Source organism: Haliotis rufescens, unplaced genomic scaffold, assembly GCF_023055435.1.
Source record: "Haliotis rufescens isolate VD_foot unplaced genomic scaffold, xgHalRufe1.0.p SCAF_6, whole genome shotgun sequence".
Classification (NCBI taxonomy): domain Eukaryota; kingdom Metazoa; phylum Mollusca; class Gastropoda; order Lepetellida; family Haliotidae; genus Haliotis; species Haliotis rufescens.
The window spans coordinates 37,696,451-37,722,918 of NW_025964334.1; the positions used below are offsets into that span (position 1 = coordinate 37,696,451).

Consider the following 26,468-nt stretch of genomic DNA (forward strand, 5'->3'; position numbering starts at 1 on the left):
TGTCAAAACACAATGCAGTCAGATGTCCCGAACACACAAAAGTAGGCCAATTCAAACTGTTGAATTCGAGAATGACACAGCACGAGTAAGATAAAAGGGACCGACATAATGGCATGGTTAAATTACACAATATAACCTGATTTGCCTTTTTTGTTTTATTGTACATTAATTTCACACAAACGATAATTTTCCGTGTAACTTTTCAACAGATTATATTTTCACATTTTTTGTAAGCCTACCCTTTTTCATGTTCTGTTAAAATTAATTTTCGTTTGCTTATTTTCTGTGAAGATAACCGGAGTTTTGTTATTTTTGAGCAGGCAAATATTGCAGGTGCAGGACATCAAAGAAATTTTGTCGGAGGTTATAAAGGTTTGGCCGTCCGTCCGTGTGTCTGTCTGTCACTTTTGTTTCCGGAGCAAAAACCATTGAATATGTTTTAACCAAAACTTAGTAAACGGATCAGTCAAGTACAAAAGTGGTGCCCTTTCCTTTTTAGGTATATTTGATGTATGTATTTCTTCGGTTTTCATTGAAAATTTGACTCATTTTGTGGGGTAAGGTTCATTTTCGGAGAAGAACTTGAAAAAACGTTTGATATGTTTTAACCAAACTTGGTACACGGATCAGTCAAGTACAGGAGTGGTGCCTTTTGCTATAGGGTATATTTGATGTTTTTGTTTGTTTCAGTTGCCATGGAAACGTGACTAATTTTGGCTATAAGCGTAATTTCTAAAACATAACTTACAAAAGTTTAAGTATTTTTTTACAGTTTAACTTTATTCATATATCAGCCTAATTCTAGAAAGGTGTTGTTTGCTATTAAGGATTTCTGAAACTTACACATATCAAGAGCAGAACTAAAACATCATTTTGTATTTGGCAAGAAACATTTTAACACACAACTAAATTCCTAAGCAGAAATTGAAATTGGTTTATAACACTTGCAGGCCCCCAAATCCAAGATCTTTGACATAACTATGAAAAAGTGTTGACTGCATCTGCCATGTACGTACATATAAACAGTCAAATGCTCTCAATTTGTGAATTCCATACCTTCCATTCAGTGTGCCCATCATTACGCATTCATACCGAATGCTGTCACAAACTAGGAACATATTTGTTTTCAATATAGACAGACAGACAGACAGACAGACTGTTTATTTGAGTCTCACCTCACAGAAATAATTACATAAATACATATAAAAGGACATAAAAGTGAGCCACCCGTTAAGGGTTACGAGAGACTTAAAATGTATCACATGTATGTACAGCATAAATATATTGGTGTAAAAGGGGTATGAAAATATACCACCCGTAACTAGCCATATAAAATAATTTTTCTTCGTTGGAGAATAAAAAAGCAGGTTTTGGCTGTAAAATATACATAATATTTAAAAAGTACAATAAGTTTATCCGTATTGCATAACTCTAGAAGGTTGGGATAGCTAAAACTCACCTTTTCGTATAAACTTTCACGCAAATCATCGTACACAGGGCAATCAAGTAATACATGACATTCATCTTCAATACTTTCCTTACACTGAAAACACACTCTTTCATTCACATTCATATTCGTATATCTGCCTGTTTCCAACTTCAGAGGAGCAGTACCTGATCTAAATTTGGAGAAGGCATAGCGGTAAGAACGAGGCATATACATACTTACATAACTTTCACATCCATACCCATCTTTAAACATTCTATACGTACGTAATTTGTTACCATCCGTTCTTCCGCCAGGCTTGCATAACCGTTCATTCCAATCAGACACATACTTTCCCATGAATATATCTTGCACGCGTACAACTACACTTTTCACGCTAACATTCTCAGAAATATTCAGACCACATTCGTTCAGCTTTGCCCTCACACGAAAATTCCAGTTTTTCATACGTCCACTAGCATAACGTTCAGAACACATAAAAACATACTTATTTAATCAATATATGTATTTGGTTGCTAGCGAAAGCTGCAGGCCGGGGTATGTGAGCTTTGCTAACTTTCCCTTGTTCTGAAAACCGTTCTACTTTATCATCGACGAGGGTGGATTGATGAGGTGATTAGGGATTTCCACCCTTTCAACAATATATTTTGCCAGGACTTAAGCGGATACTCGATTCTGATTGGTCAGTCGACTGCAATCAGGGGTATTACATTAAATTAATTTTTGTCTCTGATTTATCGGCGTATGAAAGTATCAATGAATCGCACTACTTTACAGAAATCAGGTGGTAGCACTTTTTAAACGTTGATTTCATCAAACATAAGCGAAGACATGTTTATGAAAACACTCTTAAAATATTTTATTTTGATGTATCATCAAAATAAACCAGATACGGCGGGAAGTGTTGCACACTGTAACGTTATGTTTCCAGTCACAATGGTATGGTGTCATTACTTTTGTATGTTGCGAAATCACAATAATAATACTAGCGTCACAAATGATAATACTAGGGTCACAATGGTAACAGAAACGCACAATGATAATACTAGCGTCACAATAATAATACTAGCGTCAAAATAAAAATACTAGCGTGGCAATGATGACACTAGCGTCACAATGATAATACAAGCGCACAATGATAATACTAGCGTCACAATGATAATACTAGCGTCGCAATGGTAATACCAGCGTCAAAATGAACATACTAGCGTCACAATGATAATACTAACGTCACAATGATAATACTTGCATCATAATAATAATACAAGCGTCGCAATAATAATACCAGCCTCACAATGATAACACAAGCGTCACAATGATAATACTAACATCACAATTATAATACTTGCGTCGCAATGATGATACTAGCGTTTCAATGAGGTACTAGCGTCACAATGATAATACTAACGTCGCAATGATAATACAAGTGTCACAATGATAAAACTTGCGTCACAATGATAATACTAGCGTCACAATAATAATACAAGCGTCGCAATAATAATACATGCGTCACAATGATAACACAAGCGTCACAATGATAACACTAAAGTCACAATGATAATACTCGCGTCGCAATGATAATACAAGCTTCGCAATTTTAATACCAGCGTCACAATGATAACACAAGCGTCACAATGATAATACTTAAGTCACAATGATAATACAAGCGTCAAAATGAACATACTAGCGTCACAATGATAATAACAGCGTCGCAATGATGATACTCGCATCACAATGATAATACTAGCGTCACAATGATAATACAAGTGTCACAATGATAATACCAGCCTCACAATGATCACACAAGCGTCACAATGATAATACTAGCCTCACAATGAAAATACTAGCGTCACAATAATAATACCAGCCTCACAATGATAACACAAGCGTCACAATGGTAATACTAGCGTCACAATGAAAATACTAGCGTCACAATGATAATATAACGTCGCAATGATAATACAAGTGTCATAATGATAATACTTGCGTCAAAATGATAATACTAGCGTCACAATGAGATACTAGCGTCACAATGATAATACTAACGTCACAATGAGATACTAGCGTCACAATGATAATACTTGCATCACAATAATAATACAAGCGTGGCAATAATAATACCAGCCTCACAATGATAACACAAGCGTCACAATGATAATACTAGCGTCACAATGAAATACTAGCGTCACAATAATAATACTAGCGTCACAATAATAATACCAGCCTCACAATGATAACACAAGCGTCACAATGGTAATACTAGCGTCACAATGAAAATACTTGCGTCACAATGATAATACTAACGTCGCAATGATAATACAAGTGTCATAATGATAATACTTGCGTCACAATGATAATACTAGCGTCACAATGAGATACTAGCGTCACAATGATAATACTAACGTCACAATGAGATACTAGCGTCACAATGATAATACTTGCATCACAATAATAATACAAGCGTCGCAATAATAATACCAGCCTCACAATGATAACACAAGCGTCACAATGATAATACTAGCGTCACAATGAGATACTAGCGTCACAATAATAATACTAACGTCGCAATGATAATACAAGTGTCACAATGATAATACTTGCGTCACAATGATAATACTAACGTCGCAATAATTATACAAGTGTGGCAATGATAATACTTGCGTCACAATGCTAATACCAGCGTCACAATAATAATACAAGAGTCGCAATAATAATACAAGCGTCACAATGATAACACAAGCGTCACAATGATAATACTAAAGTCACAATGATAATACTCGCGTCGCAATGCTAATACAAGCGTCGCAATAATAATACTAGCGTCACAATGATAATACAAGCGTCGCATAAATACAACTAGCCTCACAATGATAACACAAGCGTCACTATGATAATACTAGCATCACAATGATAATACTTGCGTGACAATGATAATACTAGCGTCACAATGAAAATACCAGCGTTACAATGATAATACTAACGTCGCAATGATATTACAAGTGTCACAACGATAATACTTGCGTCACAATGATAATACTAGCGTCGCAATAATTATACAATTGTGGCAATGATAATACTAGCGTCACAATGATAACAAGCGTCACAATGATTATACCAGCGTCACAATAATAATACAAGCGTCGCAATGATAATACCATCGTCACAATGATAATACCAGCGTCACAATGATAATACCAGCGTCACAATGATAATACTTGTGTCACAATGATAATACTAGCGTCACAATGCTAGTACTAGCGTCACAATGATAATACCAGCGTCACAATGATGATACTAGGTCACAATGATAATACTAGTGTCACAATGATAACACAAGCGTTACAATGATAATACTTACGTCCCAGTGATAATAGTAGCGTCACAATGATAATACCAGCGTCACAATGATAATACTAGCGTCACAATGATAATACTAGTGTCACAATGATAACACCAGCGTCCCAATGATAATACTTACGTCCCAGTGATAATACTAGCGTCACAGTGAGAATACTAGCCTCACAATGATAATACCAGCGTCACAATGCTAGTACTAGCGTCACAATGATAATACCAGCGTCACAATGATAATACTAGTGTCACAATGATAATACTAGCGTCACAATGATAATACCAGCGTCACAATGATAATACTAGTGTCACAATGATAATACTAGCGTCACAATGATAATACTAGCCTCACAATGATAATACTAGCGTCACAATGCTAGTACTAGCGTCACAATGATAATACAAGCGTCACAATGATAATACTAGTGTCACAATGATAATACTAGCGTCACAATGATAATACCAGCGTCACAATGATAATACAAGCATCACGGTGATAATACCAGCGTCACAGTGATAATACTAGCGTCACAATGATAATACAAGGCTAATCCGCTGCGTCACAATGATAATGCTCGCATCACAATGCAAGCTGATCAGGCGGAAACCAAATATGCGATGGAGGCGTATAACTTAATTGATGGTGTATGTTGCCGAGAATTGATGGAAAATCACTTAACGCCCTTTTATTAATCTTGAATTTAACATATTTAATGTTACTTCTTTTGCTTTGATATATACTTTGTTTCATTTTGCTTGTGGACAAAATCCTACACCCCTCTTCATAACTTTCGTCAAAGGCAGTGACCGCATCACACATCGAGGCTACACAATGAGAGAGTTCCTTATAAAATCGTTCGTAAATTCGTCATAGTAGTAAAGAGATAAACGTACTTCGTTTACAATTTAGAGACAGGTTATCGTCATTTAATACCTCCGACGTTTTCATTTAAAACCGCACGCTAACGGATTCAGTTTAAATTAAACTTAGTACGTTTGTCCCCATAAACAGTTGCATATGTGCATGGGCTGGAATCGAGAGATAAAAGTTGATACGATGGGTTACAATCGCCTTGTTTCACCGACCATGTTAATGAAGTTGACTTATGATAACTGTAGTGCTGGGGCTACTTTGTGAAACGTGGCCCCGACCTTCAGCATTGCATCCCCCCTATATGCGCGTGGAACTCTTTTCTACTGCCGCACCCCTCGGAAATATGTTATCTGTCCCAAGTGAAACGTTTCCTACAACTAGAAAGGTGTTTGCGATGCACGGCAAAAACAAACCAGCCCCCGTCCCAAGCCCATTTTGACATTCCTCAAGTTCACCTGACAAGCATATAATGTTCCTATATGCAGAGTACAGTTAATGAAAATGATCTGAAACAGTAAGAAATATTGTAAAAATATAGACCTACAAGTCGTATTTGTAGCAGATACCAAAAACAATAAAATCAACCTCCAGAAAGTAGGTCACCATGACCTACTTTTGATACTGTCAGATGGGTATTCTCCAGATACATCGACATGTTCAATATCAAGACTTTGCAACAAATAAATGTAGTAGAAGAAACTGATGGGCAATAGAAAGTATACATTTGACTTTTGTGATGAAGCTGAAAAGTGAAGGAAGTTTTGATAAGTTTGATTATGTCGAACTAATCATCAAACATTTCTGCAATACTTTGTACACAAAACCCCATGTTTGGGTAATATGGGGTAAATAAAAGCGAAAGTGGGTTTAATGAAGACTGGGTTGTGAGTGAGTGAGTGAGTGAGTGAGTGAGTGAGTGAGTGAGTGAGTGAGTGAGTGAGCTTTTAACAGTATTCCAGTTATATCACGGCGTGTCACCTTAATGTGGGAGGAAAGTCCGAAGTGATGCAGGTCTCAGACGTTTACCACTTCGGTGAAACCCACGAGCACGGGTATGGTGCTGACAAACCTAGAAACATAATCGGGGCGAACCGGGATTCGAACCCACCGTCATAGGTTTCTCGCGTGCCCAAGGGATGCAACTCTGCACAGCGAATCGCGCCACCTCAGACAACTGGGTCACCCGTGCCCCCGACTGGGGTAAGAAATGAAATATACACCCACATGACCCCTACACTGTTTAGAGTGCTATTCATTAATGCCCACAAACGCAAATCAATTGATTTTCACAGATAAGATATCCAATATGTCCAATATGTGTGCTGACGTTTAATGAATAACTGTGTTAATTGCTTTGCAGCTAGGCAAGAGGGTATGGCTGTTGGAATGAACCTGGGTATAATTTGAACATTTTGAAGACTAACCTGGTCAAAAAGTAAACATTAAAACGTATGCGCGTCAAAATTCCAGAATGCAAGTGCCAGCCATGAGTACCGACTTCCCCCATAAAGCACGTCGGTGACATAATCGGAAGACGGGTGCGCCAAACTAGGTCAGGCGCTGCAAGACGTCATTTTGAGATTGATTCGGACGGTGCCATGTCGTAATAACGAATGTTTGACCAATCGTGGGTTTATGACCCATTAGGGTGTCGCAGAAATAATTTCGATGCATAAAATGTACCTATTTGTGCGATTCACATTTGCCCTACAGTGTTGAGCCCTCAGCCTTGGCAGCTTCCTGGATCAATACGTGACTCATTTTTTGTGTCATTATGTCAACACCATACATGTGCTTGTGAATTTCTCCCACATTTAAATAAGAGATGTGATAAAGACGTTAGCCCCCACTTGTACTATCCCAACGACTAGCCTGGAGTTATTGGTGCTCTTCATAGCTACACGCCTATATATATATATATATATATATATATATATATATATATATATATATATATATATATATATATATATATATGTGTGTGTGTGTCTGTGTCTGTGTGTGTCTGTGTCTGTGTCTGTGTGTGTCTGTGTCTGTGTGTGTCTCTGTGTGTGTCTGTGTGTGTGCGTGTGTGTGTTTTTATTATATATATATTATATATTTTTATTATATATATATGTGTGTGCGTCTGTGTGTGTGTGTGTGTGTCTGTGTCTGTGTCTGTGTGTGTGTCTGTGTGTGTGTCTGTGTGTGTGCGTGTGTGTGTTTTTATTACTCTCTTGAGGGGGGCGGGGGATAAAAGCTATTTCAAATTCTATAACTCGATCTAATTTGTGACCACCACTGTTTGAAATGTGTTGACACAAATGGATCTGAAATCACACGTAGAACCACAGAAGTACTAATTCTGTCAGTTCAGGAACACACACATACTGACATAGTTTACTTTCATAACACTCCGTTCCAGTCAATCACCTTAAGTTTCAATAAGTTACTGCAGTTAAGGAATTATACAAATGCGTTTAAATAAAGCGTTTGATGTAACTTTCTATACGTTTGACCCACTCTCTGTGACATATTGAGTAAATAGCGGATTTCATTTTGAATTATCACCATGTTAAGTTAGGCAAGATAACAAAAGTACGCATGGCACTAATACCAGAGCTCACAACAGACACCACATACACTTCGTATTACATGTCCCTTATGCTTTTGTTTTTAGTCTATCGGGTACACTGCAAAAAACATAACATGTCAAATATTCTATATTTGTAGTGTTTCGTATGTTGCGAACATATATATATTTATGGAGTGAATGAGTGAACTAACTGTAAAATGGGCGTCCTTTTGTGTTGCAAATTGATTTCTTTATTGGTGATTTGTTCAATTAAATACACAAATCTATATTCACTTTTATAAGCAGTGGTTAAATTTGTTACAAATTTGCACTGTAAACTGATCAGCCTGTGTGAATGAGAGCAGGATTTCATGGAAGGCGTCAAGGTTAGGTGAGGTGAAATGGGGTGTTTACGTCGCGTCCAAGATTATTGCACTTATATAGCGACGTGTATGCACGTGTGTGCGTGTGTGTGTGTGTGTGCGTGTGGATGCTTGTACTAGTCCGGACTGATGCCGATTTATAGTGCTAGCCCACTGACTCCGAGCCGACCAGTCTTTGTTTTAGCCCCTTAATGACGACAACCAGAAACGGTAACAGCAAGTACCATCTTTTAACGTCGTTTGGTATGACGCGGCCGGGAATTGAACCCAGGAATCGAATCGCTCTCCGGACGGACGCTCTACCACTAGACCACGGAGGCGGTCCTGGAAGGCGCCAAGGATACCACGGTGCTATACTGTAGCGTATGTGCGAGCATGTGTGTTTTCATGTACAGTCAAACACCGTTGTGTCGAACTAACGGTTGTCTCGAAGTAAAAGTTTGGTTCCTGCCTATTCCTTCTCTACTCATATGCTTTCGATTGTGTCGAACCTCGGATTATCCAAAGTATTTACGCAAGTCCCTTCAACTTCGGCGGTATCTGACTGTATATTTGTATGAGTGATGTACTTGTGTGGTTTTTTACTTAATATTATATTCTCCAATATCCCATGAGGACGGGGAGGGTTCTGTAAAATGTTTTGATATTTGGTACGATGTGCCGGAGGTGTGATCTTAATAAACTCCCACACTCCCACACACATTTGTCTGAAGAACCAATGAAGGGACGGTAGTACACAGGTGACTTAATGGCACTTTGAGATGATAAATGTATGTGTAAATTTTAGCCCATTTCCAAACTGACATTTCGAAAATACCATTACATCTTTATAACAATTAACAAAACGGTTCTCTACGATAGTGTCGTTAGAATATTGTCGTTAAATACCATCTCGTTCCTTTGATGAAGTAGATGTCTCTATTTCAAAAGAAATGGTTGCAGAGTCTATGTTCAGAAGGTACGCATGTGCAGTGAGTGAGTGGGTGGGTTGCCCTAAGGTGCCTTTTGTATTTGTTAAATATGAGGATCCCTTGGTTTCTTCGAGAGGATTCCACACCACATTCCTGAAAATAATTCCAATGTTTGGTTTTTTAAAATCAAAAACATTCCGTTCTGAAATTGCTGTTGATAAAATACCACCATTACCACCAGCCTCGGAGGTAAGTGAAATACATTCAAATTGTCGAAACATCGTTGAAGCAGATTTACTTGCCTGTGAGGTCAGCGTGTTTATCATACACGTTCAGGGCCCGGTGAATGTGTTCCCTGACATGTTATCTCGACTGTACCTTGTACAATGAGGAACGTGAATATAACATCCGTGTTGCTACTTACCTGTGACTAGGTACCTAACACACCTGCACTGTACTCTGCCGGGCTACATTCGCCAGGGGACATCACTGGTCATACTGGTCACAGGTGGCATACAAGGTGAAGTACTACCCCTTCAGTATGTGTCAATTGTGTTCAGTTTCCTTTGTTCGTGTGATCTTTCGTAAAGTAACATTGTCCTTGTTTGAACTGTATACACGCATCCATATCCGGTTTTTGAGGGAATGAATAGATTAAAGATGAATTGTAGGAACGATTGCGTGGGATGTCGCTTGCATACAGTAAATTGATAATTATTTTCCATGTGTCAAACTCTTGCAAACCGTTGATTTTAATCGTGTAATACAGCCGCCAACGTCGGCGATTGCGAAACAGGATACACGGATTGCGAAACCCATACCTTACGCTCCATGATAAGGATACGTGCATTATCGTCATTAAGACTCAATGTTATTACTTGAAACATCTTTAGTGTAGTCAGTAGTGTTGATCGGTCCTTCTCTTAGAAGTAGTTTCATCAAAATTAGCAAAATTAGTTTCATCAAAAACAGCAAACGTTTCACGAGATTGTCCTGCCAAGACAAATATGTTTACAGACCGCCATCGTATGACGAAAGTACTGCCGTAAGGGGTCAGATAACAAATATACTCTTACTTATCCATGCAAATTGTGTGAGTAGCGGATGCTACCGTTAGAGCAGGACGTGCTTACCCTTTTTCTCGACACCTGGTGTCGTCACTGACTTTAAGTGATCCCTATATATACCTTTCACCAATGTTACGCTAACTGAAATCGATACGGTTTATTCTCAAGTGTTGACGTTCTACATTTCCCTGTCTCTTTGTCCTTTTATCATTTCATCACAGTAATATCACTCAGTCAAACAATTTCTGCAGTACTTCATCCCAAACATGAGGTACTCCTGTACATGTCATCCTATACTTCTGTCATCCCATCTCTGTAGTGTGCCCCTGTACATGTCATCCTAAACTTCTGTCACCCCATCTCTGTAGTGTGTCCCTGTACATGTCATCCTGTACTTCTGTCACCCAATCTCTGTAGTGTGACACTGTACTTCTGTCACCCCATCTCTGTAGTGTGACCCTGTACATGTCATCCTGTATTTCTGTCATCCCATCTCTGTAGTGTGACCCTGTACATGTCATCCTAAACTTCTGTCATCCCATCTCTGTAGTGCGACCCTGTACATGCCATCCTGTACTTCTGTCACCCCATCTCTGTAGTGTGACCCTGTACATGTCATCTTGTACTTCTGTCACCCCATCTCTGTAGTGTGACCCTGTACATGTCATCTTGTACTTCTGTCATCCCATCTCTGTAGTGTGCCCCTGTACATGTCATCCTAAACTTCTGTCATCCCATCTCTGTAGTGTGACCCTGTACATGCCATCCTGTACTTCTGTCACCCCATCTCTGTAGTGTGACCCTGTACATGTCATCCTGTACTTCTGTCATTCCATCTCTGTACTGTGACCCTGTACATGTCATCTTGTACTTCTGTCATCCCATCTCTGTAGTGTGACCCTGTACATGTCATCCTGTACTTCTGTCATCTCATCTCTGTAGTGAGCCCCTGTACTTCTGTCACCCCATCTCTGTAGTGTGACCCTGTACATGTCATCCTATACTTCTGTCACCCCATCTCTGTAGTGTGAACCTGTACATGTCATCCTATACTTCTGTCATCCCATCTCTGTAGTGTGTCCCTGTGCATGTCATCTTGTACTTCTGTCATCCCATCTCTGTAGTGTCACCCTGTACATGTCATCCCATCTCTGTAGTGTGACCCTGTACTTCTGTCACCCCATCTCTGTAGTGTGAACCTGTACATGTCATCCTATACTTCTGTCATCCCATCTCTGTAGTGTCACCCTGTACATGTCATCTTGTACTTCTGTCATCCCATCTCTGTAGTGTGCCCCTGTACTTCTGTCATCCCATCTCTGTAGTGTGACCCTGTACTTCTGTCATCCTATCTCTGTAGTGTGCCCCTGTACTTCTGTCACCCCATCTCTGTAGTGTGACCCTGTACATGTCATCCTATACTTCTGTCACCCCATCTCTGTAGTGTGACCCTGTACATGTCATCCTATACTTCTGTCATCCCATCTCTGTAGTGTGACCCTGTACATGTCATCCTGTACTTCTGTCATCCCATCTCTGTAGTGTGACCCTGTACTTCTGTCATCCTATCTCTGTAGTGTGACCCTGTACATGTCATCCTATACTTCTGTCACCCCATCTATGTAGTGTGACCCTGTACATGTCATCTTGTACTTCTGTCATTCCATCTCTGCAGTGTGCCCCTGTACTTCTGTCATACCATCTCTGTAGTGTGACCCTGTACATGTCATCCTGTACTTCTGTCATCCCATCTCTGTAGTGTGCCCCTGTACTTCTGTCATCCCATCTCTGTAGTGTGACCCTGTACATGTCATCCTATACTTCTGTCACCCCATCTCTGTAGTGTGACCCTGTACATGTCATCCTGTACTTCTGTCATCCCATCTCTGTAGTGTCACCCTGTACATGTCATCCTATACTTCTGTCATCCCATCTCTGCAGTGTGACCCTGTACTTCTGTCATCCTGTACTTCTGTCACCCCATATCTGTAGTGTGACCCTGTACATGTCATCCTGTCCTTCTGTCATCCCATCTCTGTAGTGTGACCCTGTACATGTCATCCTGTACTTCTGTCATCCCATCTCTGTAGTGTGTCCCTGGACATGTCATCCTGTTTTTCTGCCATCCCCTTTCTGTAGTGTGACCCTGTACATGTCATCCTGTACTTCTGTCACCCCATCTCTGTAGTGTGACCCTGTACATGTCATCCTATACTTCTGTCACCCCATCTCTGTAGTGTGACCCTGTACACGTCAACCTGTCCTTCTGTCATTCCATCTCTGTAGTGTGACCCTGTACATGTCATCCTGTACTTCTGTCATCCCATCTCTGTACTGTGACCCTGTACATGCCATCCTGTATTTCTGTCATCCCATCTCTGTAGTGTGACCCTGTACATGTCATCTTGTACTTCTGTCACCCCATCTCTGTACTGTGACCCTGTACATGTCATCCTGTACTTCTGTCAGCCCATCTCTGTAGTGTGTCCCTGGACATGTCATCCTGTCCTTCTGTCATCCCCTTTCTGTAGTGTGTCCCTGTACTTCTGTCATCCCATCTCTGTACTGTGACCCTGTACATGTCATCCTGTACTTCTGTCACCCCATCTCTGTAGTGTGTCCCTGTACTTCTGTCATCCCATCTCTGTACTGTGACCCTGTACATGTCATCCTGTACTTCTGTCATCCCATCTCTGTAGTGTGCCCCTGTCATTCTTTCATCCCATCTCTGTACTGTGACCCTGTACATGTCATCCTGTACTTCTGTCACCCCATCTCTGTAGTGTGTCCCTGGACATGTCATCCTATTTTTCTGCCATCCCCTTTCTGTAGTGTGTCCCTGTACATGTCATCCTGTCCTATCATCCTATCTCTGCAGTCTGCTCATATGCATTTCCCCTCTACAATTGTATATACCTGTGTTGTCCAATAACTGTCTAAAATAAACCCGACACGATAACACATGGATCAACATAGCAGGGTTTCTACCTTAGTGCTTAGGAAGGGTTTCTGCTCTCGGTTGCTGTAACACCGTCGTCGTAGAAACCAATGACGTGTTGGATTGGGAAATGAACCTGTATGTTGCAACATTTATTTAAACCGCCTCCTTTAGCTCACACATAAAACTTGAGCATACCAACTCGCTTACTAAGACACCATGTACACCAGTAGCGACAAACTATTCTTGTCTTATCAGATTAGATAGCACCTAACCCTATACAATGAACACCATTAATCGATTGGGAACAATGTGAGTTAACAACACAAGGAATTTAAGGGGTACAAAGTGAACAATTGACATGACAATTGTATTTAACAACAGTAAAAATAAACATATTATGTGTACGTCAGGTAATACGTCAGAAACTGTATGATACGTTGCGCAAAGTGACAGTCGGTCTTAACACGCTATATCACGGCGTTCTGTAAATATCCTGGGCCAGTGTTTTTGAGCAATAATCAATATTTCTGGTCGCGATGACCCGTAAATCAGACAAGTCACACACCGTAACCACCTGATCCTAATCTCTTACAAGTTTATTGTATTGAGGGCCCTGCTCTGGATTCCCAACGAGCTAATACGCAAATCCGGGTTGCAAGATTGAATCCCAGACACGGTATGTTTACAAGTAGTTCGACGTCGATTATTTTTAATCTTATCCAGGTGAATGCAGAAAGGATATATCCATGCTGAAGGCATGGTCATATATCAGTGTTTGTCAAAATTGACAACGTTTAAATGTAACCCATTCCGTAAAGGCGATGTAACCTAACAAATTATTTAAGTGATGCATTCCAATTTCAGATACTTGTGAGATTGCAAACGGTCCATCAGTTGTCATACCATCAGTCATGTCGACCGAGAAAAGCGCTTTTCCTGACAACCCCCCTCCTCCTTATTCGGAGCCAGGTGAGTGTGGAGGCGTGAGGCAAGGTGCCGTTCTACGGGACCATGTTGTACCGGTTGTTGGGTACCTAACTAGAAAGGGCATGTATTTGTGAAGAGAGCTACGCGTAGTCCCATGTCAGTTAGGAGACCACTGATAGCGGTTTGTTCAGGTTTGCTGGTGTTATTTACAATTATACCCGGGAAATGAATTTGAAACCGATAGCCAAAAATGTGAAAACATATTAAGTGTGGACGTCGTTATTAGAAGATTATAAGCCAACGACGTTGTAACGCAGTGACGTTATAGCCAACAGATGGCGCCACTTAGGATGTCCATCAATATACGAAATTCGTTATACGTTTCGTTTTGCCAACAACAATGATTTTCTCGCTGTTCAGCAATTTGCAACATGACCCTGTAAAGTATATGCCTTGTGTTTCAAATGTGATTTAACTACACGTTTTATCAACCAATCGGTATCGGATTCCGGACCAGAATTGTGAACACGGATAGGTATAATAACTTCAAATCAGATGTTCGGACAATTTAGATATTAAGGTTAACATTATACACGAGGAATTAATTCATATTTGAGATGTATTGATATAATATTTCGTATTGCTATCACTGGCAATTCCTTTTAACGAATAATTGTGCACCCACGATACACCTATGTCGCAACTGTAAAAAATTCAGTGCGAACGGATCGATTATTTACAGATAGATATTAATTCTTTCATTTCTGAAAAAATGCTCAATTAATACCTTTTAATATGGTATGATTTATACATTAGAGAAAAGTTCGAACCCTGTATGTAATGTTTTGTCTAACTAGGTGCGGCCACGGGGTCTTACCAACAACCACCAATGATGACGTTGCCGCAACAACAACAACAACAACAGCAACAGCAATTCGTCACAGCTGTGACTATGGCACCTTCCGGGACAGTCCTCATGTTCCCACGTGAACCGACATTACTCACGTGTCAGTTCTGCCGGGCGACTGTCACGACGACCGTGGAGATGGTCAACGGGGATGCCACACAGCGAGCTGTTCTCATTCTCTGCCTACTTTTGTAAGAAATAACCCTATCTCTACAGTGAATCCCTCCACACGCCTCCCTGAATTCCGTCATCCTGTGCGTGCGTGCATGCATCTCTCTCTCTCTCTCTCTCTCTCTCTATCTATCTATCTATGGGTGGATGGGTAGGGGCTAAGTATTCTATTACCTCTTTTCACATTCACATTATTTGTGGTTAAATCTTTGATAACTTTATATTCACATTGCACCAGGTCAAACTTGAAGGTGTCACATTCTTATTAACAATATGATACGGGTGAAATTAAACGGGCTCGGCGTTACGACCGACGTCACTAATTTTCATTGACATAGACTTTGGAAAGTTAGCGCTGCGGTGGCTTTTTGGGCGGAAGCCAGTTCTATGAAATGGTTATTCCATGGTGATGTATTTTTAAGGGTGTCATAGTTGTGTCTTGGGTGGGTTTCAACGACTGTTTTCAGCACAGTATCGTATCATTAAAATGCGATAATCGTGGGTTCTTATCTGAGATTCTCTCTGATTAGGACTCTTGGTTAGTCAGCACCTGACCTGTGATAGTTGGTTTCACCAAGTGGTGAACGTTTAAGAAATGCCTCACTGACCAAGGCAACTCACTCACTCACTCACTCATTATATTTCAGTGGCGTTATCGGAGCATTGATCCCCCTGTGCATGGACTCCACCAAAGATGCTGTTCACAAGTGTCCAAACTGCCACGTCGTCGTCGGCATGAACGCAGGCCAGTTTTGTTAAGACAAGTGCCAACTCAGAAGCAAGTGCAGTTTATGATGGCGGATGATTGCATCCACTTACTTACTTTGGGTTTTAACGCGCCCTTTCCGACATATAGGTACAGAATATACCATGCTAATTAGGTGTGTGTTGGTGTTGGGGGTGGGGGGTGGGTGCTGCTTCCTTTGTAACTACGTACCCAATGATACCCAATGATACATTTTCAAAGAATCTTGATGCAGGGTTGTCGGAAGGAATTGTTACTAAAATTATCATTTTATCAAGAATAATATATTCAAATATCGTGTTATTTTAGTTGAAGCTTCCACCATATTTACTTAAAATTATAAGAACCATATGCTTAGCACTTTGGTACAGATTGTATGCAGGATATTTTTGGACGTATGGTACGATTTTGACCGGTCACCGTAGGGACTTTCCGCGCTACATGTATTTCGATTGCAAAACGTAATGTTGACATTTAATAGTCAAACTAGCTCAAATATGACTTTTGGCGAGTCGTGGTACGGCATTTATGATATGTGTATCCATTCTCTTGCAACTTAAGTTCGTTTCAAGGCGTCAATAGCGGTAATCTGACCGTGGTTGCTGTTAATAACGGTGAGCTGTGCGATCTACCGATCACTTCGCATACGAATTCGCCGCAATTATTGTAAACATTATTATAATTGAATGAAATTTTGAATATGATTTAAAAAATATATTGCAAACATTTGTCCAGCTAAACAATGAACAATTTTTTTATTACGAGATATGATAATAATAGGATGAAATTGCGTACTTCAGTTCGGATTTGTTGACTGGTATTTCCGGTGTTAGGTGATCGCGGTGATCAGCTGATAATGTTTTCTGAGATGGGGGAAAACATCGTGTCCTTTTTAAAACTTGAGTTTAAACTTGAGACTTAAAAATGTTAGTAAATTTTGGGAGCCATGCTTTACCGCGCGCTATAACCGACCTAGCGCTATAATGAAGGGCGCAATAACGAGGGAATACTGCAGTCGTAAAGGTCACGTGACGAGACGATATCATGCAGTATTAATAGTTGACACGGTGGTGTACAGATTAAGTGAATCTGATCAAATGGCGGGTTTGCGTTGGGCATTTGAGGGTATTTTGCAGATTTCACATATTTTGTATGCATTACGTTCCTCCATCGCGTGAACACATCCGAACGCTTTGTGGGGTATACGTAGTCGCTATTTGTAACCCACCAATCAAAATACGGCCTGGTTCTAACGAGAGGGAAACTATTGAGTGCTCTGACCAATGAGCACAATCGCACAGACGGCTATATTTCTCTTGCAGCATGTGCCACAGTCGTGCGCCCATTGGCTCTACATGCTGCTTCCGTAACGCAAGGATAAGATTCGTACAAATTCGCGCACGGAGTAGGGATCATTTGAACGTGAGTTATATACGGCCTCATTTAATTACTTGACTAAAAGTAGACATTCGTCATCGCTACACCGCACATCGAGATATGTATTCACGGGTGATGGAGGAACACAGAGAACTGGTGAAGTACTGAAGATGGACATTTTGATACCAAGCAAGTTCCCCAACTAATATAATTCGTACTATATACTAGACTATTAATAACAATGACATATAACTGTGATGAAGTACCATAACTATTTGTTATGTTTTTAAATTAAAATACATTTTTATTGTTTCAATACATATTGATGGAAACGATATAAAATATTGCTCAATGATTTTCTAACGTAAACATGTATCGTGATTAGCCTGAAATAACAAGATGGTTATATATATAAATGACGTGTGTTTGTATTAATGGAAGTTTACACGATATATGGCTTTTTAATTGGACGAGAGGTCGGTCACCTGACCGCGAAATTGACGTTCATAAGTGTATGAAGTTTACGAAAACATAACAAATATGTTTGTGCAGTGTTTCTGTATATATTGTAAAACGTCAATAAAGTTTACCAAACTTTGTCTTTGTCAGTTTTTCTCCCAGATGCCAATGACGTCAGGCGATGACAAACTGCTCGTTATGGTACTGCGTGAAGGGTTAGGGTCGACAATTTAATAGTTAAGCCTGGGATGTTTTGGGAAAAAAAGATTGGTTTCTGAAAATACTGGAAAAAAATATTTGTCCTCAGGTTTTACCAAAAACAATAATAGTCATCTTCATATTCCGAAAACGAATACGTTTTGGGTCTAAAACATCCAATTTTTGTATCACCCTGTGATGTATAAAATCTAAGGTCTCAAACAAAAGTCGATAACAAATGCCAAAATACATAAAAGCACGCTCTGTAAAAACACATGCTAGATATGTTTAGCTCTAAACGTGATAAGGAAGAAGTATAAATTCTGAGCGGAACAAACATTTCGCATGTTTTATCTAAACACGTTTATATTACAACATTCAGTTTGTGTTTGTGTAATTGCCACGCTCTTAATAATGAGGCTACTAGCCCACATACGTACCCACCATTGCTACTGCAATTAGGACAATTTAACTGAACTAACTTCAGTCCTGAACTTTGCATAGGATTCGTAGCCAGCTGAGGAGTTTGGGATATAAGAGGTACTTAATACCGCATGCCAGAGTCAAATTTGAAATGAGAATCGTGGGTTCCCTTTTTGTGATCTGACTGACGTGACATCGTGTCCTCACGGGAGGTGTCGATGTTCATGTTTCTATGTCCATGCCGTCGTGAAATAACTGGAATATCGCGAACACGTACGTAAAACAATATTCATCCACCCGCACTGTATGGCCCCTTTTAAAGACATATACAGTTCAATTGTATATAATTCTGTAAGGTTAACATGTACTTATGATAGACTGAATTTAGATATTTCAACATAAAATGCATATATCATTTTATTAAAAGTATTTACGACGCCATGAAATTTGAAAATATTGTTCATTTATTATCTGTTTGAATCCAGTTGTAATTTTGAGACGGCCCCCTGATATGTGGCGATACATTGATATATATCATAACATACTTCATGTATCTTGTGATGTATGTCAACATACAAATATGAGATTAAATTACGAGAGATCATATGACCCATCGTCAGCACGTTAATATGTATGACATGTGTCAAGTGTTTGCAATTTACATGTGACTATTGAATTAGTAATTAGTAATTTCACACCATTACGAAAGTATCCCGTAACACAAGGACTGGATCATGGAGCGACGTAGGTAAATGTAAACGTCATCAATATCGATACACACAAGGCCATTTAGAAAAGAGTCATCGGGACAACACTTTCTTAGTAAAGTACAGACTCTCGTACTTTTTTGGGTTAAGTCCCGTCCGAGATTCGAACCCAAACCGCCAGAGTGAGGCACCTAGTCGCTGCACAAAGTCAGCGATCTAACCCACTCAGCCACCGAGACTTCCACAAAAATGAAAGTCTGACAACTGGTAGTCTAGTGGGTTCGAATGCCTCACGGGGCACAACCCAAAGAAAGTACGAGAATCTAGACTTTACTAAGAAAATGTTATCCCAAATATAACATTTGTTACATCGATACATTACATTGACTATAAGATTAGTTTACGACCAGCTAAAGCCGAAATATACGAATAGTGTGGACTAGGACAATGGGAGTCACAATTCACGTAAGGTAAAATACGCTTTAAATAAAGATGTATAGTTTATGTATATTTAAGTGGATTTATCATATTTTGAGTGGCGGGTGCTACTGTAAGGGCAGGACATGCTTACAGTTTTCGCGAACACATGGTTTCAACATTTATTATAAGTGATATAAGTTTCACAACTATTTTGCCTTGTAGGCCCGATGTAATTTGTTTCTGGCGTTGACGTTGTATATTTACCTCACGTAATTATTGATTTATAAACCTGTGGGGCGGATAAATGTGTATTCGCAGCAAAACGACAAGCCACCAGTGCCCTGTATTTGCTACAACCACTAAAGTAATCTCCTTCCGCTTTAAATACACCTTTAATACTTTTATACGACCCCCGGGACTCATTGTCGGACTGATTAGCCAATCAACATCTTCCAACATGGCCATGCTGATTTCCAAGAAATGTTGGTAAAAGCTATTCATATATGCAACATGATGCTATGGAATTAAATATATATCTATGGAGTGTTATTTCATAAACTCTTTGTGAAAAAAACTATGTATTTTGTAACCATTATTAAGAACTTGTCAAGAATGTAAGTAAATAATCTTGAACTATAAAAAAGAAATTGTTTGTCACAAGTCCTTTTCGGCACGTTATACGTGAGTTGGCCTTTTGGCCAATGTATAAATACGCGTTCGAAGAAAGCACTGTTCTCAATGCACTCTAGTCGTCATGGTAGAATGGGTATACACCTATTGTGTTGTGAATGTGAAATAGTCTCGTTTATCGCCTTAATTCGGACGATTTTGCCAGGAACAGAGTTGTCAATTACACATACCTTGAGTAGATTCCATATTGTCCACGGCCACGATACTGTATTGCACACTATGAATTATTACTTGTTATATAGTTTCCAAAGTCCACCAAAATCATTTTGGTGAAGCAGAGGGTCACAAGTGGTCATAACGGCCTGTGCATTATGACTAAAACCCCTTCTTGACTAAAAATATTATTATATCTTTATACGAGAACGCTGCTTAAACCTTTTGCTTAAGATCGAGCCGACACGGGACAAGTCTCCATGATCGAGTGACACTTTCGAGGTCTAGACGCCATCTGTAGTGCCGTCTGTGAACTTGAGTTCTGTCTCTATGTTGTCATGGAGTTAGTTAATGGTTCGGTTGATCTGGATCATAAAACATACAGATAACAAATTGGTCTTGAAAAGACGTGATCCAACTTTGCTAGGAGTACTGACTGGTCCGAGCTCATGGCCATTCTGTGAGGTTAAAATGGAGTTCGGTAAGACACTCAAAATATTTAATATGTGTATACCTCATGCTAATAAAAGCGACTTTAATAATGGATAATACCCTTGTAATACTCTTTCGATTCGATGAAACTATTTTCCACTACAATACGCATTACTTCTTTCAAATTATTCTCAAACTCTCACAATAAATATATACATTCGTGAAATATACCTTCGGTCTTCAAATATATTCATGATAAACAATAAATATTTTTCTCATTACACAAGCCATCAGTTATGATCCCTATCTCAAACATTATGACAAACTAGGTTCATACAGAAGACTTTCCTGCAAACTCTGCAGTGTGTGCTTCGCGTCCTTGCAATCATTTATGTAGAATGGTATTACGAGTGAGTTGGGTTTAACGCCGCTTTTAACAGTATTCCAGTTATATCGCGGCGTGTCAACTAAATGTGGGAGGAAAGCCCGAAGTGATGCAGGTCTCAGACGTTTACCACTTCGGTGAAACCCACGAGCACGGGTATGGTGCTGACAAACCTAGAAACATAATCGGGGCGAACCGGGATTCGAACCCACAATCATAGGTTTCTGGCGTACCCAAGGGACGCAACCCTGCACAGCGAATCGCGGCGCCTTAGACGACTGGGCCACCCGTGCCCCCTGGTATTACGAAGCAAAACACGCAGCTGAAAACGAAAAATACACCTCAATATACATAGGATAACGCCGCTTTTGATTTTAAGGAAAGGAATGATTTGTTTGTTTCTTCTTTAAGGCCGCAATCAGCAATATTCCAGCCCAATGGCGGCGGTTTGTAAATAATTGAGCCTGGACAACTGACTGACATCATGAGCATCGATCCCATTTGAACATGGAATCGGCATACTAGCATCGGTTTTTGTGGCACCCTCTAGAATCCACCTCTTCCCTGACACCTATCATAATCTCAGTTCAACATCGCGGTGCATTGCTGCATTGGTGAATCGTTCCACCAATCGCGTGCCCAAGCTTTTGTTTCTAAATTTAGTTTCAATAAGTTTAATCGAATCAGATGACTGATCTCTTCCCTTGAAAACATTTAGTATAATAGAGTGGAGCTATAATTCAGTGGAAACTCGAGGATGACTATGGTGCTGATAAGAATACCATGAGGATCATGTACACATGTGGGAAAGATGTTTTCTTACCCAAGTAGAATGGGAACGACAGTCAGGATCACCTGGCTCCGGGATCAGGAAACTTACTTGAGAGCATATTTTGTCTTAACTCTAAAGATTTAGACTTAAGACCAAATTTTGTCTTAAATCGGGGATCACGAAGCTCAATCTATGAGAATATCTTACGTCCAAGACAAAATGTGATCTTAAGTCCCAAGACTGCCCCTGAGTAAAAATCGTGCTTAGTAAAACTTGAGTTAAGACCACATTCATGATGCCGTTGCCTGGTCTTGGACGGAGATGGTGAGCGTGGTGCTGCAGTGCTGGTAGATGATGACAACTGGTGCAGCACCCCCGGGCTAAAAATACAGATGTTAGGGGAGCGTCATCACATGTGATGAAGAATACATTTTGAACATTTCAGCAGCTAGCTGTAAGGTAGCGTAGCCCAGTGGTTAAAGTGTTCGTTCGTCACGCCTAAGGTCCTTGTTCGATTCATAACCAAACTACTTGGTCATATTATGATATGTTTTAATGAGTAAGGGCCAGACATTGTATTAACATCGTCTCAGGGTCATACGTTCATACAGTTTGGTCCCCACTCTAAGAAGGTTCATGCTCGAAAGAATTCACACAAAGGGAAAATCAAGTCTTTCCTTGGAATACGCAGGGTGTACGTACATGTAATCATGTATCTGAGGGTGTCACGTGTGTATGTATGTTATTTATACAGCAATAAATTATTAATCTTAAGACAATATGTACGCCAGACTACGATTGTCAAATATGTAATTTTATTTTTAATTGTGTGTTTGTGTTTGTTTGTCAAAGGGGTTCTAGCTGTATCACCACGACCACTAAATAATCAAAGACCCGTCATTGGTTGTGAGCATGGCATCGATCCACGCCATCGGAGTACCCTGAAACTTGATTACTCAGGGTTCAGAACCTGACCCCCAATCTACTTTAATACGGCTACTTCGACAAACTCAATCCCCCAACACCCCCACACCCACACCCCTCCCCTCCTCCCTCCCTCCCACCCCTCCTCTCTCACCCGACCCCTCCTCCCTCACCCCTCCTCTCTCACCCCTTCCTTCGCCCCCTCACCTCTCTCCTTCACCCCTCCCTCCTTCCTTCGCCCCCTCACCTCTCTCCCCTCCTATCTCACCCCCTCTCCTCCTCCCTCGCCCACTCTACTCCTTCCTCGCCCACCCCGATTATCAATCAGTCGTTCCCTTATCTCATGTTGACAGTGCTTGACCTAAAAAGATTTTCTATCACAACTAGATGTTTAACATAACCATACGGATTGTGTGGATCCTATAACACTCCACCCGTTACAAGTTGAAGTGAAAATATGCTCAAAGAAAGAGCTGGTGTGCATTTTCTACCTAGCTCTAGTTGATGTAATTACTACCTGGGTGATACTGAGACAGCGCATCTGTGTATTTCGTCAATAACCGACTGCTTAACTGATATATTTTATATAATTTCAACTAACCGACACAAACAGCGGTCTTCGATGGAAGAGCCTGGTCCCCCTATAAACCAAAGAGAAGCAAAGACAGTTTTGTGTCAATGCTGTTCATGCGATTTGCGAGGACGTTATAAATTGTTTAAGATTTCCATTTAGCCTTTAAGAGTTACCTCCCTTGCATCGCATTAATGCTTGTCGTAAGAGGCGACCAAAGGGAACGGATAGTTCGACCCGCTGACTTGGTTGATGTATGTCATCGTATCCCAATTGCGTAGATCTATGCTCGTGATGTCAATCACTGAATTGTCTGGACCAGACTCGATTATTAACAGACAGCCGCCATACAGCTGTAATATTCCTACGTGCAGCCTCAAAGAACAAACAAACAAACAAACAATTACACCCACATCCTTCTCTAGACAATTCGCCCTATGAAATCCACTATTGCACATAAAGTTTCTGTTTTCAATCTTATGTTGGTTATTTCCTAATTGTGATTGTGAAATAAACCAGCTATACTATCATACTTATCATCTAGGTTTTGTGGTCTTAATTTAACTAAATGCAGATGTTGCAAAGTCATATTACAACACTATATAGTCTTACACTGTCCGTAGGTACACGTGTACTGGGTGACTCAGCGAATCGTGATGTCTGTTAAGAGTGTAATTGACATCACCTGCTATATACCCCGGGCCCGGTGTATGTTGCAGGTTACAGGCCGGCAAAGCCACATTTCGAAAATAGATAGCCCAAATTGATGTGGCTCTCGCGGCAATGGTTATGGTTGCGTGAGTGTATAATGTGGCTCTCGCGGCTATGCTGTCAAAACATGCTTTGTGATTCTAACAGGTTACCGTATATAACAAAACAAGTCTTGTTTTCTCATTTTTTATTCAACAAGGATAACATATCCATAAAAACTTTACATTGATGAATATGAATAGCATATGAATATCATAATGGATTTAATGTCATGAGGTGCATGACAATACGGCTTCACTCATCAAAGTGACGGTGTCGCTATAGCTCCCCATAGGGTTTCCATGACAATACGTGAAACCGTACAACCAATGGCGACTAATGACAATACCCAAATGGAAATAGTTTTCACATTTAAGGATATTTTCTCAGTGAAGTAATCAATTCCATGACATATTTTTTTACAAAAATGAAAAACATATTTGTTGAATGGGATGTGTTAGCTGTACAAATCGTCACACCAAGTAACAAAGGTCAAAGGTTCATCGCTATGAACTCTGGGAAGGAGAGGGACCACAAGGCAAATACGTACTAACTCCTGTTTGCAGTACAGCCATATTATACTCAAAATATATTTCCAGGAAGTATGATCATGATTATTAAATGATCAGCCGTAAAACACCGTCTCGTTGGCAGTTAGTGAAAACAAGTTTAACATTAACACCCGACTCAAACACGGTATACTGACTCCGGACAGACAAGTCCTTGTTTTAGCTCCTCAATGCTGAGCGACAGGCAGGGCAACAACAAGTATAATTGTTTAACGTCCTTTGGTATCACGCGCCCGGGGATCGAATCACCGACCTTCCTCTTTCCACTCAATTAGGTGGTCACTATGGTGTGATCTGACTGACTGACGCGGTCCTCGTGACCTGGCACTTGCTCGCGTGAGTTTATTTACATATTTACATGTCGATGTTAAATAGCTGGAATATAGCGGACAGTGACGTAAAACAACATTAACTCACTCACAATGTATGACCTGTTTTACAGACAGAAAATGTTCAAACATATTTGTTTTCGTCTAGCTTCTTATGTACCAGTAGTTTACAGATAAAGTGCGAAAACTACAGGATATATATCTAGATATGGTGACGGTTTCGTTTGAACATGTGTAAATGATGACAAAAACATACATATTCATTATTGTTTATTGCAAATGAAATTTACAAGCGTCTGAATGAATAACACAAGTTTAGTTTCTTTTTAAACATACGTACAGTGTCATTGAAATCAGTATGGTATGTCCAGACACGACACAGGCAAACAACGAACCATCTGGAGCTATATAACTGTCTGTAGTTTAACATAGCGTTGAAACAATTACCTTGCACTTTTCACTGTGGCTCTTTTACTTACGGAGTAACGGTATTGACTGAGTGACTGAACAGTGTCATATCTTTATACTGTGTAGTTTCTGTAATGACTACGGTGAACGATGTTTTGTAGCTCAAACCCAATATTCTATCAGTATCATCCATCGACTCCATCCACCCACCACCCATCATCCACCCATCATTCATCCAACATACAGTGACACCTGTGCCGCCCACGCCCCCGCCCCGCCCCCAGCCTTCCTACAGGCAGTGACGCTCTATATCTCATGTCTATTTAAGGCGTATGTTTGTATGACATATGCTCATAGCTAGGTATTCCTGACGTCGTCTAAAATATAAAACAGATTTACCGAGATTGCTAAATACATCATATTATTTATATTATAATGTCTTAAAAATGACCTCATCCAAAGGGTTGGAACAATAATTACGTGGGGTAAATTTGTTTAACGCGACACTCATCAATGTTCAAAGTATGTGGTAGTGGTGTAGAAATGTTCGAGCCTGGACAATCAAGTGAGTGATAGCATGAGCATCGCTCTACACAATCGGAACTGTTGTATGCAATCGA

At 40.1% G+C, this 26,468-nt stretch overlaps 2 protein-coding genes across 4 annotated transcripts in view; one reads left to right on the plus strand and one right to left on the minus strand.

Moving 5' to 3' along the window:
- Window positions 1-9,869: 9,869 nt before the first annotated feature.
- LOC124145841 (lipopolysaccharide-induced tumor necrosis factor-alpha factor homolog) lies at window positions 9,870-16,841 on the plus strand. Of its 3 annotated transcripts, none has more exons than XM_046515798.2 (4): window positions 9,870-10,062; window positions 14,396-14,500; window positions 15,316-15,556; window positions 16,184-16,841. In XM_046515798.2, exons 2-4 carry the CDS (start codon window positions 14,443-14,445, stop codon window positions 16,293-16,295), a joined length of 411 nt encoding a protein of 136 aa, XP_046371754.2. In that variant the 5' UTR covers window positions 9,870-10,062; window positions 14,396-14,442; the 3' UTR covers window positions 16,296-16,841. The 3 variants fall into 3 exon arrangements, with proteins under 3 accessions (XP_046371754.2, XP_046371753.2, XP_046371755.2); XM_046515797.2 differs by having other exon boundaries at window positions 9,871-10,043; XM_046515799.2 differs by lacking the exon at window positions 9,870-10,062 and adding an exon at window positions 14,086-14,207.
- Window positions 16,842-25,697: 8,856 nt separating this feature from the next.
- The window catches only part of LOC124145839 (lipopolysaccharide-induced tumor necrosis factor-alpha factor homolog), a 6,849-nt gene continuing 6,078 nt past the window's right edge, over window positions 25,698-26,468 (minus strand). The window contains exon 4 of the mRNA XM_046515794.2: window positions 25,698-26,468. This exon is cut by the window's right edge and continues 539 nt beyond it. The gene's annotated coding sequence lies outside the window, so the exon portion shown is untranslated.

What these genes read in the sequence shown, in the direction of transcription:
- LOC124145841 (XM_046515798.2), top strand. Translation starts at nt 14,443, where the DNA reads ATGTCGACCGAGAAAAGCGCTTTTCCTGACAACCCCCCTCCTCCTTAT. An exon ending in TCCTCCTTATTCGGAGCCAG is followed by an intron (nt 14,501 to 15,315) that starts GTGAGTGTGGAG and finishes TTGTCTAACTAG; the next exon opens with GTGCGGCCACGGGGTCTTAC. An exon ending in CTCATTCTCTGCCTACTTTT is followed by an intron (nt 15,557 to 16,183) that starts GTAAGAAATAAC and finishes ATTATATTTCAG; the next exon opens with TGGCGTTATCGGAGCATTGA.